General features: G+C 37.6%; 1 protein-coding gene across 1 annotated transcript in view; it reads right to left on the bottom strand.

Annotated features, from left to right (window-relative positions):
- Nucleotides 1-7,540: 7,540 nt before the first annotated feature.
- Nucleotides 7,541-14,910, bottom strand: part of LOC104523229 (germ cell-specific gene 1-like protein) — an 11,409-nt gene continuing 4,039 nt past the window's right edge. Inside the window, exons 4-6 of the mRNA XM_010165751.2 lie at nt 14,568-14,720; nt 10,253-10,364; nt 7,541-7,796 (exon numbers count right to left, since the gene is read on the bottom strand). Coding sequence (XP_010164053.2) covers nt 7,541-7,796; nt 10,253-10,364; nt 14,568-14,720 — 521 coding nt within the window. The remainder of the gene's footprint in view (nt 7,797-10,252; nt 10,365-14,567; nt 14,721-14,910) is intronic.

The raw sequence follows: 14,910 nt of genomic DNA, 5'->3' as shown, positions 1-14,910 counted from the left end.
AGATTTATTAAATATGAACCAGCTGATGTCTCACTCAGTGATTCATTACCCTTGGCACACATTCATCTGTGGGATGTCTGCTCTTCTGGATTTAGTGAATATGATAAGATGTCATTGTTTGCATTACAACAGTACGGGGAAAACTCTACTAGGAACTCTATCGCTGTTATAAGAGAGTGATTCCTAACATGTAGATCAAAGTTTAGGGACCTGCAGGAACTTATCAGGATGGTCTGTCAGTGCTAGGAATTATGTAAACTTACAGGAACAAAGGGATTGGGAAGTAGAGAGATGTGGGAGACACAGGAGTAAAAATCAATGGAAAATGGGATTAGAGCCTGGATCAGAGTGTTCCTCAGATATGCTTTTTGGAAGTACTTGCAGGATATGCAAATGGTGAGCCCAAATAAGGGGTTATATAGTTCAATATCTTATTCACGACAGGACCCTGGAATACCTGATTAAAAGATAGATTATAAGAATGGAAAAAGTATGGAGAGACTCCCTGTATTATACCCTCCCAGGTTCTGCTAATCTGCTACACAGTTTGAAAAAAATCTTTCTCTGCATCTTGTTAAACTAATGCTTTTTACACAATTTTTTAAATTCCTGTTTGAAATATTCCATCCCTGAGGAAAGGAAGTAGTTGCATATAAAAAAATATTTCCTTATGTTTATTTTAAAGGTGGTTTATAGGATTTGTGTGGCCAGGTAGCTGGAGGGCTACAGGGGTGGCTTCTGCAAGAAACTGCTAGAAACTTCCCATATGTCAAATGAAGCCTGTACCAGCCGTCTCCAAGATGAAGAAGTTAATGGAGGACTGTGTCCCGTGGGAGGGACCCCATGCTGGAACGGGGGAAGATTTTTTAGAGCGGAAGGAGTCATCACCCTGAGGAGGAAAGAGCAGCAGAAACAACATGTGATGGCCTGGCTGCAACCCCCATTCTCCGTCCCCCTGTGCCAGTGTAGGGGAGGAGATAGAGGAAATCGGGACAGAAGTTAAGCCTGTGAAGAAGGGAGGGATGGGGGTAAGGTGTTTTTAAGATTTGGGTTTATTTCTCATTATCCTGCTCTGATATGATTGGTGATGAATTAAACTGATTTCCCCAAGTCAAGTCTGTTTTGCCCATTACAGTAACTGAATGATCTCTCTCTGTCCTTATCTCAGCCCATGAGCCTCTCTCCCTCTTCCAGATAGGAGGGGAGTGATAGAGTGGCTTTGATGGGCACCTGGCATCTAGCCACAGTCAGTCCACTACACCTGGTGTCAGATAATATTCTCTGATATCTTCTACTTCTTTTACTGTGAGAAACAAAAAATAATAGTGCTCAATTCATTCACTCACAGTCACCCAAGTCCATCATACTTTCCATGCAGTTACCTATTTTCCAAGTCGGAGAGCCCTGCCATCTATGAACACTCTCTCTGTGAGAAGTCCAGATTATTCTTCTTGCTCTTTAACTTTTCTTGGTTTACGTTTTTTTTTTTTTTTTTAAGATGGACAGGCCACTGCATGAAGCATGCAGCATTCAGGATATGTAAGCAATCTCGATTCACAGACAGGCATACAGATGGTTCCTGGATTTTTCACTTCTTTTCTTCTTTTGCATGTCTTATGTAAATTTATGGTTTTGAGATATTTTACTGACTGCTACTGAGCACTGAGTTCCCTTGTCCACTCTGCTACATGTGGTAATTAATCATCATGTCCAACACGAGCGTGGCCATTACTCGTGTCAATTGTATAAATTCCATATATTCCCGAAGTTCTCTCAATCCTAGACATTCTAGGCTTCTCTTCTCTCTCATATTTTCCCAGTTCATGCTGAGGACTTACTCTTTTTTTTGTCTCATCCTCTGAGCTGAACCAAAATATAAATAAAGCTAATACAAGAGTGTCCTGATCTTCAGTTTTACATCTAAGAGCTTAAATTCTGTCTCTCAAGCCCTCCCCTGGCCTTTCCTGTCTCCTATACAGAGATCATGACCACCTGCTTTTTTGCAGACACAGTCAAAACACCTTGTTTGCAGAATACCTACAATGGAAAGACCTACTCAGAAAGCATGAAACTAAACTGCACTTGCTGCTACAAGTGTCATTGTTCATATACCTTTCAACACCAGCTGCACTTACCTACCTCTTTCTATCAGTAAGAATCATAACATGAAAGGAATTCTCAGTGCAAGGAAACACATGGTTATCAACTTGCAGGGACATTAACCTTTTCTTGTATCTCTAATTCAACTGTTTTGGCTTCAAGAAACATGCATGCACCTACATTACTCGGGTAAGTAGTTCACAACTAGTGCAAAGTAGCCAGTTCTTGCAGTACTTGCTGGAGCACCATGTATTTTCTGTTTTAGCACTGGGCTTTTATTGTTGTTTGAAAGACTATATCCTAACTGTGAAATCAAATATCCACTTTGACCAAAATTTTCTTGCTCCTCACCAGAAATTTACTCCTCAAACAAATGGGCATTTGCTGTGGTCTCAGTTACACTTGTGTCTGTACCTCAGAAACAGTTATGCCCTTCACAGCTCCACGAACACAAAATAGGGAATACTTGGATAATTTCACTAGAAAAGGATAAAGAATCATAGTGCACCACAGCTAAATATGAATCAACATTGTTTTGCTTTGTTTAAAAACAAGTGGATTGCATGTTAAAATAAGCTGAATAATCCTTCTGCTGCATTTTGCACTTTCTAGATATCAGCAGAAAATCTTCACTTTAAAAATATGGAACTGTTCAAGAAACCACAGCGAAAAGCAGTGAGAGTGACAAAAGTAAAGTAACACCTGTGATGTATGAAAAAAATTTTAAAAAACAGATGTATTTTAATCCAGAAAATAGAATAAAGTTATATCGAAGTGATTTTCAAATACTTAAATTGTACTGCCAAGAGGATAGGACTAAACTGTTCTCAATTTCTGCTGTAGGAGGACAATGTGCTAAAATTACTGCAAAGAAGATTTACAGGGAAATAATTTTCTGCTAAGAATAGTTAAGCATAAAGAATAAGTTGCCACACAAAATTTAGAATGCCTGTCTTTGGAAGCTTTAAAGAAGAGATTAATGAAACATCTGCAAAAAAGCAATGTAGCTTTAGTTTATCCTGCCTAGAGGAAAAGAAGGATTAGGTGACCTTTTAAAAGGGTCACACTTTTACACTTTTCTGTAATTCTGTCCTTTTTTTTCATATTGAGAACAAGGTTTCTCCACTGTTTTTTCTGAAGTAATATTTTTTCCTCTGGGGAAATCTATTATTTAATCTGAAGTTTTCTATTTCATTTGTCCGTCTCTGCCTCACTCTCTAAATACCTGTGGATTTATTTACCTTCATTATTTAATAATATTAAAAAATATATTATAATAAAAAGAAAGATTGTGAGATTAGTTTATCAAGAAATATTTTCAGTGACCCTCACTCAGCCATGTTTTAATCTATGTAGATTCCTTAATAATACTACCTTTATAAATGAGGACAAAAATAGGCCTGTAGGTTTAGTTGTAGAAGTCATAGGAGGAAGATATTCAACTACAACTCCTTTAATTTTTAAAGCTTCTCACATCCCTAAAGGTACATAATTTTCTTTTAATGTGAGTTGCAGTTCTATTGTTTTAAATTTAAATATTTTGTGCTGAATTAAACTATTCCTTGGGGCTGGACAAGAAAATTTACATTGCTGGACACAAGGGCCCTTGAAGTAAGAAGGAGTTTAAAAGAATGTGAAGACTGGTGTCTTGGGGTTCGGGGGGGGTGTTTTTGGTAGTGGGGGAAGGGGCTACCTTGTGAGAAGCTTCACAGAAATTCATCTGACTCAGCCCAGGCTGAGCCAATTAGCAATAGAGAAACACCTCTGTGAATCCATATTTGTGAGGGGAAGGACTGTCTTGAAAAGAAGAAAGTGAAGAGAACCTGGAGGAAAGGCCATTGACCTGAACAATGACAGACCTTTTTTTCCAGGAGGGAGGAGGAGAGGGAGGACAGAGAACCTCAGACACCCAGTTCAGCACGCATAGAGTAGAAAAAGGCAAAGAAGGTCCTCTGCAGCCCATAGAGGTTCAGCGGTGGAGCAGATACCCACAAGCAGGCCATGGAGGACTCCACGCTGGAGCAGAAAGCTGAGCCTGAGGGAAAGTGTAACTGAAATTGAGACCCCAGAGATGCTCAACACCAGAGTAGGGGTTGATCTGCAGAGCTGGGGGGTGAGGTGGTACACTGGACTGGAGACCCATCTACAGCCCATGGACGTCCCCATGCCAGAGCCAGAAGCTGTGCCCAGAGGTCCGTGACTCCATGGGAAGCTGCTTTGGAACACTTTGTTCCTGGACTGTCATGCCAGGAAGAGGGGCAGAGGTGACCTGACCCCCATTTCTGCCGCTGGGGGAAAGAAGGTAGAGAAATGGAGAGCAAAGTGATTTGAGCCCGGGAAGAAGGGAGGGGTAGGGGAAGGTGTCTTAAAGATGTGGTTGCTATATCTCACTGTGCTACTCAGATGATTGGTAATAAATTAAATTGTTTTTTCTTACCCAAGCTGAGTTTGTTTTGCCCATGACCATAACTGGTGAGTGAGCTCTCCCTGTCCTTCATTCTAATCTGTGCCCCTTTGTTGTGATTTCCTTCCTATCTCACAGGGCTGGGGAAGGGAGTGCAGAACCGCATGGTCCTACCTGTGGGTTAAACCACCACAGAATGGGAAGTTTTAGAAGTGAGGAGACCCTTGTCTAATTTTAAATGTCTGTCCTGCAGATAGCCTATCCAGAGCTAACCTCCCAGATCCCCTTCTTAAGCAGTGCAAAGAAACAGGTGACTGCAACTTGTGATTTGTCTGACTTACAGCTTAGAATAACATTAATTGCATCCTAGAAGTGCTTATTTCTCTCATTAGCTTTCACTGGACTCTAGGGTAACCAGCACAGATACACAGCTGTAGATCTGTATATGTGTGCCACAGGCATCTGGAGTTTACTGAGATGTCACGTTCGTCAAGCGTGATTGGGTCAAATGTACTGGAATAAAAATGTCACAGCATTTGATAAGCTTTTTTATTGCTATTTAATTTTTTTCCTGCTTTCAAAAATGTGGTTCCAGGACTTACCCTAGAATTATGGATATCTACGAACTCAGAGTTAAAATAAAGGCCAGGATGTGAAATCATGGGTTTCAAATAAGGATAAGAAGTCTTTCATTTCATCAAATGAATTTGTTTACCAAACATCCAGCAGAAGACATATACCTTCTTGAATGGTTAGTATGTGAGAAAACCATACCATCTGAGATTTAATAATTGATCAGGGTGGGGGTTGCACAATTATTTAAAAGCTCTTGTTTGCAATATGACATTTTATATGAGTACAAACCACAGTGAGAAACAATCCTGAAGAAAGAGCTTATGGCAGAAACTACCAGTCTATGTTTACAAGCTACAGGCAAAGAAAAAAACTGAGGCACTTATTTAAATTAGACCTTTTAAAGATTTTGTAGGCACCAACCAAATATATATTTTTAATGAGCTGGAAATTCATCAGTGACACGCATGAACAACGTGAGATGGGTAAAAATCTATTGTCAAGAAACCACAGTTATTATAGAAGAAAAGCTGAAAGTCAGATGGAATCAGGAACAATTATTCTATCAGCGAAGTTGTTAGAAATGTCTCTATCACAAAGACAGAGAAACTAGTGAAACAAGTGGAAGGAATCAAGATCTTGTGTTCTAGTCAAGGAATCGAGACTACTTCTACTAGAGTGGATATCAAACTCTCTAGAAACTGCTTTTTTCATCTGCAGAACTAAAGGAATCAGCTTCAGAACACTGAAATATATGCTATAATGCTGAAGGTACCAGGAGATTACTTTGGTTATAAATACCTGACTGACATCCTTTAGTGAGTCCCACAGTGCTCTATGCAGTAAAGTGTCAGCTGGCAAGACACAGTCTGCCCTAGTTACGATTCGGAGATGCCACTTTACGTTCCCTTGTTTGTTTGTTTGTTTGTTTTTAAGGTGTTCATGAGTGCTTAGAAGCTGCGAATAGGTTAAATGCTAAATTAATAAGGAGAATACTATGGCAATTCTTCTTTCTAAAGTTCATGTGAATGAAGCAATGGTGCACAATGAATATAAAGCTAGCAAACTGCATATAACATCTCCACAGGACAGGAAAAGAAATTATTATGCTAATTTAAAATTGTACACACTTACATGCTGTCATAGGACAGGAGCTAACAGGTGATTGTGGAACAGGCTGCCCAGGGAGGTTGTGGAGTCTTCTTCTCTGGAGACATTCAAAACCCTCTTAGACGCCTTCCTGTGTAATCTCATCTAGGTGTTCCTGCTCCGGCAGGGGGATTGGACTGGATGATCTTTCGAGGTCCCTTCCAATCCCTGACATTCTGTGATCCTGTATTCTATGAGTCTAATGACCCATGGTTTCTTCCAGAGCTAATTGTTTTTATTTATGCTACTCTATTTAATCAGCTCTACCTTATCACTGGCAATAAACTGACCTATTACAGATCCTGCTGGCAAAACAAGTTCAGACAATATTTATGTTAGGATGGTTTTGCCTGAAAAAAATGTATAGTTATTTTTCTAAAGCTCAGAGCTGCTCAGTATACTACGTAAGGCCTCTGATCCCCCAGCGTTCACAAGTGCATTTCCTAGTAGGTTCATTAGCAGGAGGATTCATACAATAATGAAGAAAAACTGGTGTCCAACAGAGTAGGCACACATAGCTCAGTTCCATGGGGAAGCTCCACATTGATCCTCAGAGTGGAGCAGCTGCATATTCCTGATCTAGGGGGATCATAATTTCTACTTTCCCCTCTTTAATATGATTGTAGATTATTCTTCATGTATAAAATCACAAATAAAATTTTTATTCTTTCTGACACTGTTGTCAGAATGATACCTAAAGAATTTAATAGGTGATTTATGTGCTGTCTACAATCAGTAGATTTCAGTTTGCCTTCCTAGCCATTTTAAATAAATAGTGTTTACATTGAAAACATCTTCCCTCTATTAGCTTTTCTTTCACAGAAAATCCTACCACTATGCATATGGTGAAACTCTTGAATCATAAGCTGTAATACACAGATTTTTCCTGGGGAGATTGTACCTTCGGTAACAAACAAATTGTGCTATGCACCATATGTGGGCTGCCCTATTTGCTGCCCTGCTTTTTGTGGGTTTTGGTTCTGGGATAGGACTTTTTACAGTCTTTTCAATAAAGAATTAGGGTGGAAATCCATACTGTTGTGATATTCTAACAAACTCACATACTTTATATTAGCATTAGAGATTGCTTAGAAGTCAGAGCAGTGGAAGACTTGTGTCACTGTCTTTTTCTGAACTGAGGAATCTGAATCTACTTTTCCAAAATTAAGACTTTCTTGAAACATCCATTGAAATACAACTTCTTTATTAAGAAAAATATTTAATGCTATACAAATATACATTTTTATTAATCAATACTGTTTCATTCTGATCTGTTATTGTGATTTACAGGATACCTTGAGATATGGTTCAAATTTACAGAACTGAAATAGTGGCCAGTTGACGCAAGCCTCTTATTGGTTGTGCAGGGTCTTCTGTACTGTTGTGCAAAGAGGTCACATACACATTGCAAGCTTTCTCTGGAGCTGTATGATCAGGAAACTTGTATTTAATCTTTAAACTCCTTTCCAGCATTTTTCTTTTGTGCTTGAATTCCAAAATAGTTTTTGTATATTTGTTAATAGTGGTGACAGCTGCAGCCATACAGCAAGCGAAGGAAGCCCATGCGAGGCTACAGACAAAAAAGTTTATCAGAAATTAGCAGAACATTTTCATATCCAGGTCCTTCGATTTTAATTTTTAAAATACTGCATACATGTGATTGTATTGGTGTATATTATGGAAAGAGGAGCATGATGGGGGACGAAGAAAGCTTCTTGGTTAATGACCACCCACATATCTGACTTATGTAGTTGACCTCTACATATTGATTATAATATTCCCATTTAACATTCCTCTTTAACAAAAACCCTACCTCCAATTTCTCTGATAGAGTTTAATATTAGAATGAGGAACTATACAAACATGATGATGCATAAAAAATTAAAAAGTGCAGTTACTGAGACTACAAATCTCACAGACAACACTGAGAAAAATATGTGCCAGTTATCCAAAAGAGTTGAAAAAAAAAAGAGAATGCACAAACATCTTGCAACCTCCAGGAAAGCTGCTGAAGAAGAGAAATAAGAAATATGTAGGGATTTATTGAAGAGACTTTCAGGAATACCACAGAGTCTACTCATCATTAGCAACTCCAGCACTGTGAAGGAATAAGAAAGATTTTCATGCTTCCTGGGACAGATGGAAGAAAAACCCTGGCCACAGTAGCTGAATGTGAGAACAGAGGAGGTACCGAGGCAGGTGGAAGTTCCATGACAAGAGGCTAAGTAGTTCTTGCAGAAATAGCTGCTCTACTAGGTGTGGTGATTGGGATTAAAAGCTGGGGTCAATTTTCTGTCTTCTTTGGCTACTAAGGAAATGATTATAAATCTCAGTGAAAAAGTAACAGTCTTTGCCTGTCCAAGCCCCTGTCATGGTCTTGGTGATATTGTTGGCCACAGTGAGTGCTGAGGTAGTCAGAAAGAGAGTGTCTGCTACAATAATTAATGCCCCTTTTTTGGCTTCTATTCTGTTTCTGTCCTGCAAAACAAGGACACTCTTGTAAAAGAAAAATAGCTTCAGCATCCTTCCTCTCTTACCATCAGGTGAAATTCTCACATGCAGTCAAAGGGAGAGTAGCTAAGGGAGGCTGAAGATGAAGCTTCATACAACAGGAAGGGAGGTACGAATGTAGGTTATTAGAAGAGAGACACCATCATATATGAAAGGAGATAAAAGGAAAGAAACCAAGGGTGATAACTGGGAGGAGGGAGTGAGGCGCCTGTATGTATGTCTTGCTTTATTTTAGACTACTATCGAACAGAGTGATGTAGCTGCCATTTAGCCTGGGGAAAGGAAAGAAGAAAGTTAATCTTGAGTAAAAAAATAGAGCACACAAATGATTAGAAAAAAGGCAACACACAGACCATCCTCCTCAATGTCTTCTTGTATGCAGGTACTGATTGGTAGGAATGTTGTGTTGGTAGATGGATTTCTTTGGGCATTCAGTGGCCCAGGCTGCACTGAATCATCAGAGGGCAGCCATGAAATCCTCAGTTCCTGAGTACATGCCACATCGTAAAAGTCATTAGTCCTGGTGCTCAGGAGAAGGCTGGCTGTAGTGGCAGAAGTGATGACACCAGTGATGAACATGATGATGGTGGTGATAGTGGCATCAATGGAGTTGTGTCAGTAACAGCAATAGTGACAATGATTTGATTGTTTTTCTTCTCCTCCCGGTGGGATGGAAAGGAGGGAACAAGTTCCTCAGCTATAAGCTCTTGTTCAATAATGGTACAATAAAAGTAGAAAGAGCAATAAGAATGAGTGACAATGAGCTATGATCTTGGCTGTCAGAGCATGTATGAAGGACACAGCCAGCCTGAGCTCTGCTCTATTAACCCCAAATTTTGGTCCTGATTGACTTTTGATTTAATTTAATATAGTTGTTCCTTTTCCTTTTCTCAGTCACATAACAGCAGTTTCCAGCACCTGAACATTCGAATACTTGCTGTTGATTAGATTTTATGGATTTTTCAAAGACTTATGCCTATAGCAAAAATACTCCTTAACAAATTCACTAGATCTCCCCAGAGGATATGTTACAATAATTTATAGGGCCAAAATAATGTGTTTTTATCTAAGTCTCTTTTCAAAAATTTGAACCATCTTGTTTGAAATGTTCCAGATAAAACAACCTGAAGCATATAACTGATAAGGAAAAATTCAGCCTAAATGACTAAAGCTGGAATAAATTTAAGCAACTTGTGCAAGGCAGTTGTCCTGGGAGATAAGAGTACTAAATCCGGGTCTGATATGTATGGAGAAGAACCTCTGCTTCATGTAGAGGAGTTTGAGGCGTCTGTGCTGTCTAAATGATGGCAAATGCAAAACTCATAAGCTTATACATTCTGTGCAGTTATCTAAGACAACTGAATGCGGATAAAAATAACTGGTTAGTGAACTGCATCCCCAGGAGTGAAATAAGGTAGACTTATTACTTATAAATTTAATATACATTCCTTGAACAAAGGGTGAAGTGACTGAAAGGTAATGTAGTGGAAGAACCAAATATAAACCAATAGGTACCAGTAGGACCAGCCATAATCCCATGTGTGAGGTCTCCAGTCTTCAGGACCAAGATTTACAGTCATTCGAAATACAGTTGTGTACATCATGTGGGCAACCATGCCCAGAAGACCTACAAAAGATAGTATAATAAGAAAATTAAAAATGTTACTTGAAGACATTTTTCTTTGTCATCTTTTTTCAGTTGTCCCTTGAGCTCCTGAATTATCTAAATTCTATAAATCAGTAAAAAATACTGGACATTATAATCTAAGTGCATTTATGTCATCTATTTGTCAATACAATCACTAATACAGTCCGTTGACAGCTACTCTGTATGGTAGAAGAATCTAGGTGAACAATGAGACATGCAGCCCATAGATTTTACAAGGCAACAAGCTGATTGTCGCTTATCCTCAACCTTGAGCAGTGATCAGCCATTATAACCAAGTATCGCTCAGTTACATTGCACAGGACACATTTTCCAGTTTTTTATCATTCAGTGGCAGGATTTTTCAAAGGCATATGCCCTTTCCCAGTGCCTTAAATGCAATCAGATTTATCTACATTATGTAGGTGAAAGAAAACATAAAAAACCAAACACTTATTGGCTATTAAAAAATACTGAAAGTCTCTATTATGAAAGGGGGTTAAATTTAATAATATTATTTTCAAAATTGCTACTAGGCTGCAAAAGTAAAGGTATAAGTTTTCCTGTAGCATTTCCAGCTTCATTTACAAATTCATAAATACTATTTCAGTATCAACTATCTCACTGTCTAAAATACATCAACTTCTCAGAACAGACAGTCCCTCATCAAATGTACAAGACCCAATTTGTTAGGTGTTTCTAAAGTAGGTCTGTTTCATGAATTCTTACAAAACTAGCTAGCTGTGGAACTGTGGAACCACAATCACCTCTCAAGATAAAGATAAAAACATAATGGTTGGTTTGATTCTGTCTGTCATAATGATAGCCATGAGCAAAATTAATTGGGTTGAAGGAACTAACTTCTTGAATACACAATTGGACTTGGCTAAAAAGATTGTTTATATTTTTTTATCATAGCAAAGTGTATAATCACTTGCATAATGATCCATTGATGGAATTGTTACTCTAACCTTTGCTGGATATATAAATTAATATGAGGGTTGAAGTTTAATAGCTACAAACCCTCAAAAGGAAAGCGGGGATTGATACCATTCCAAGAGAACATACCCTTCTGCTTAAACAATGTGACATTGTAAGATAGTTACATATCTGCTAGGCTTAGTCAAGTTTGTAGTAGATTTGAGGTGTCAAGTCCTAGCAGTAGGGTAGATAAGGTAGTGATGATAGAATAAACTAGTTTTGTGGAGACAGAAGTGTTGTAAACAGGCCAAGAGATGAACTAAGCATGCGGAAAAGAAAACTTCAACTAAAGGGCAGAGTGACAAAAGTTTCACAACCACCAGAGGACCCCCGAAAGAGCATCAAAAGGACATCAATGCACATGAGAAAAGGACACTTACATATATTAGTGAGTTCTTGGAAATGTGATGAATATGTTAATAATTTCTTGGAAAAGTAATGAATATGGATGTTTTGATAGTATAAAGCTTTTGTAGAGGGACGAGTAGGCATGCACAATAGGTGTAACAATCCCCTGTGCATCCGGCACTGCAATAAAGAATACCTGCTTCTTAAGACTACATTGGCTTTAAAAATTTCTTTCCCAATTTTGGTGACAATGTATTTAAGAGAAAACACTAAAAAATTAGAATAATAATTTCTGTAGAGTCAAGAGCTGCATTTGGGACCTTATAAACCTATATACCTTGGTCAGAAAATTTCACACTGTGATTCTTCTTTTAAGTCACCATGTTCTGCACAAGTGAGAACATACATTTTAGGATTTTATTCAGTCTGAGCTAAAGACTGATGGAACTGAGAAATCAAACACTAGTTTATGTGTTTTTTTCAATGGTTAAATACTATATAGCAGGTTTTTTTAACTGTGTGTTCTCAATAGAGCTAGAAGTATGCAGTTACAGTTTCAAGGAGATTAATTTTAATTTGTATTTGTCTGTTAGAATTGAGAACATGTTAGTTCAAGAAATTGCATCTTCATTACAGATTAGAGCAACTAGATTTGGTTTATATCTACAAAAAGTTTAAGTGCTAAGACAGATGCTCTTTTTAATATTTCAAGATATTTTACCTGTGGAAGTAAACAGAATGTTCAGGAAAAGCTTGCTGCCTGGTGTGTAAACCTGCTTGATACTGTACATGCCAAAACCAAAAAGACTAATAAAGAGAATATTTATTATTATTTGGAAAGCAAAAAGTTGCTAATAGTGGGGAAAACTGCCTAAAGAGCCAAATAAAGCTCATTACTCTTTCTTTTGAAATAGATATGACAGTGGACCATGAGGTTTGGTGAGATACAGAAGAAATGGGCCTGCTTTCAAGCAGCTAGTAGAATTACGATGTAAGAGATTTTTAACTAGTTGAACAACTTTCAGGAAAGTCATTCGGAAGAAAGGACATATTCTAGCAGGTTCACAGAGTTCATAGGCAGCAAAGCTTGGGGACTGCTCTCTGGAAGCTCAAGTAGCAGTCTTCATCTGTGTAAAAATTAACTGCAAAGAGATAATCCTCTCTCTGTTGCAGATAGTTATCCTAAAAGAAATGCTGTAAAAAGTTACAGCAGCTGGGGCTTTAGATTAGACATTAAGAAAATCTTTAGAATGGTATGATTTAGATTGTATTTCCTAGGGAGGTGACAGAAACTTTAGTACCAAAGAGTGTATTGATTTTCTTTTTGGTGGTGGTGTTTTTTTGGGTTTGGAGATTTTTTTAAGGTGGGGTTAGACAAATATCTGTCAGGAAAGGTTTAGGAGAGCTGGGCCTAAGTCACGGAGGAGTGATGGGTCCCTAGAAGTTTCACGCTTCCGTAAAATTAAGCAAAACTAAAGTGTTTCAGAGGTCATGATCAGGAATATAAATTGTGTTGGTTAAAGTCCTTGGAGGTTCAGGTGTCCACATTTAGCACTGCCCTTTAGGAAGATTCTGAAAAAACTGGGCTAGAGAAAGACTAGAGCAGCAAGAGTGATCAGAGGTCTTAGAAATATATGTGAAGTCATATTACATATTTCTCAATCATCTGTTTTGGAAAAGATGAAGGACAGACATGATAATTGTCTTCAACTGTGCAAAGGCTTCTGCAGAAAGGTAGAAAATAATTTCTTCCCCATAATCACAGTCAGATGTTTAATAAACTTCATTTATTTATCCAACAAAAATGAGATTGGCAAATGAATTAAATGTGTGATTACACATTACACAGGAAAAAGTATAACGAAAAATATTTAATTCATGAAGAAAGGCACTGCAAATGTTTGAATACTAAATCCAGAAACATTAGGATTAAGATCAAAGTCCAAAATTTTGACAAAGACAATCTTGAGATTAATTCTTTGCCATCTGCCAAGTGTTTGACTTGCAATTACATGTCATTCTAAAACACAGGCTTTCACCAAATATAACTCACTTCCTGACCATAGGAAGCACAGTGGCATGTGTTCCACAAGAAATCATAGTAAATATATAGTACGGTTGCTTCTGGCTCTAAAATTAATACCTCTATGAAACATTGTTCATGTTATCTGTAATTGTTGTTTTTACTGCAACATTTGTCAGTAACAATTCCATAATACAGACAGAATCACAGAGTACTTCAGGCTGAAAGATACCTTCAGAAGTCACTGGTCCAACCTCCTCCTGCTGCACACACAGTCAACATTGAATTCAGACCAGATTCCTTATGTTGGACTAGGGACCCTCTGAAGTTTCTTCCAAACTGAATTTGCCTAGGATCCTATGATCGAATAGCACTGGATTAAGAAGTAATATGCAGTAAATGAAAGAGAACTTTAATGCTGATTCTCTAATTGCAACTATCTGATTACATTTTATTCTCTCTTAAATGCGCTATTTTAATTTGGCTGTTGCTAATTTTATACTTAGCATATTGGAAATAACAAAATAAAGTTATTTGGAAGAGTATATAGGTTTTTTTATCTTTGACAACCAATCTGACAACGAAATGTAAAGATATAAAATTAATATAATGAAGCTAAAAGTACTAAAAACTATTAATATAAAATATAATCATATTAGGAAATAACTAATGAAAAATAGTATGTTCCAAAATAATTTGCTGCATCTTTTATTATTAATGTCTCTGTAGGTATTGTAATAGTTTTGAAGCTTGAACACTGTTATTAATTTTCAGGTGGAAGTCTATCAATATTGCATTTTCTGGATGTAATAAATCAAGATCCTTAACTGTACCTGCTAATATGGTGATCACTGCAGAAAAGGCATTCATCTTTAGCCCTCCAATGGCAGTCCTGTAGTAGCACATTTCTACTGACATAAGAATCACTCCAGTCAGAAGCAAAATAATGTACAGAAACTCTGCTACAATAGACAGCCATAAAACCCCTGGAAAACAAAATCAATCGCACTGATATTATAAGCAGTCATTTAGTATTTTCAACATTTCTTTCTTTTTCATTTATATTGTTTACACAATATTAAACAAAAGTTCAAAGGCTGTGAGGATGCTGTTGCAACTTTTATAGGAAGACTTCAAGGTCAATGGGAACCCTAAGTTATAATTCCCTTTACTTAT

This window comes from Antrostomus carolinensis, unplaced genomic scaffold (assembly GCF_000700745.2).
Source record: "Antrostomus carolinensis isolate BGI_N321 unplaced genomic scaffold, ASM70074v2 scaffold274, whole genome shotgun sequence".
Lineage (NCBI taxonomy): Eukaryota > Metazoa > Chordata > Aves > Caprimulgiformes > Caprimulgidae > Antrostomus > Antrostomus carolinensis.
This window is presented reverse-complemented; position numbering and strand designations above follow the sequence as displayed.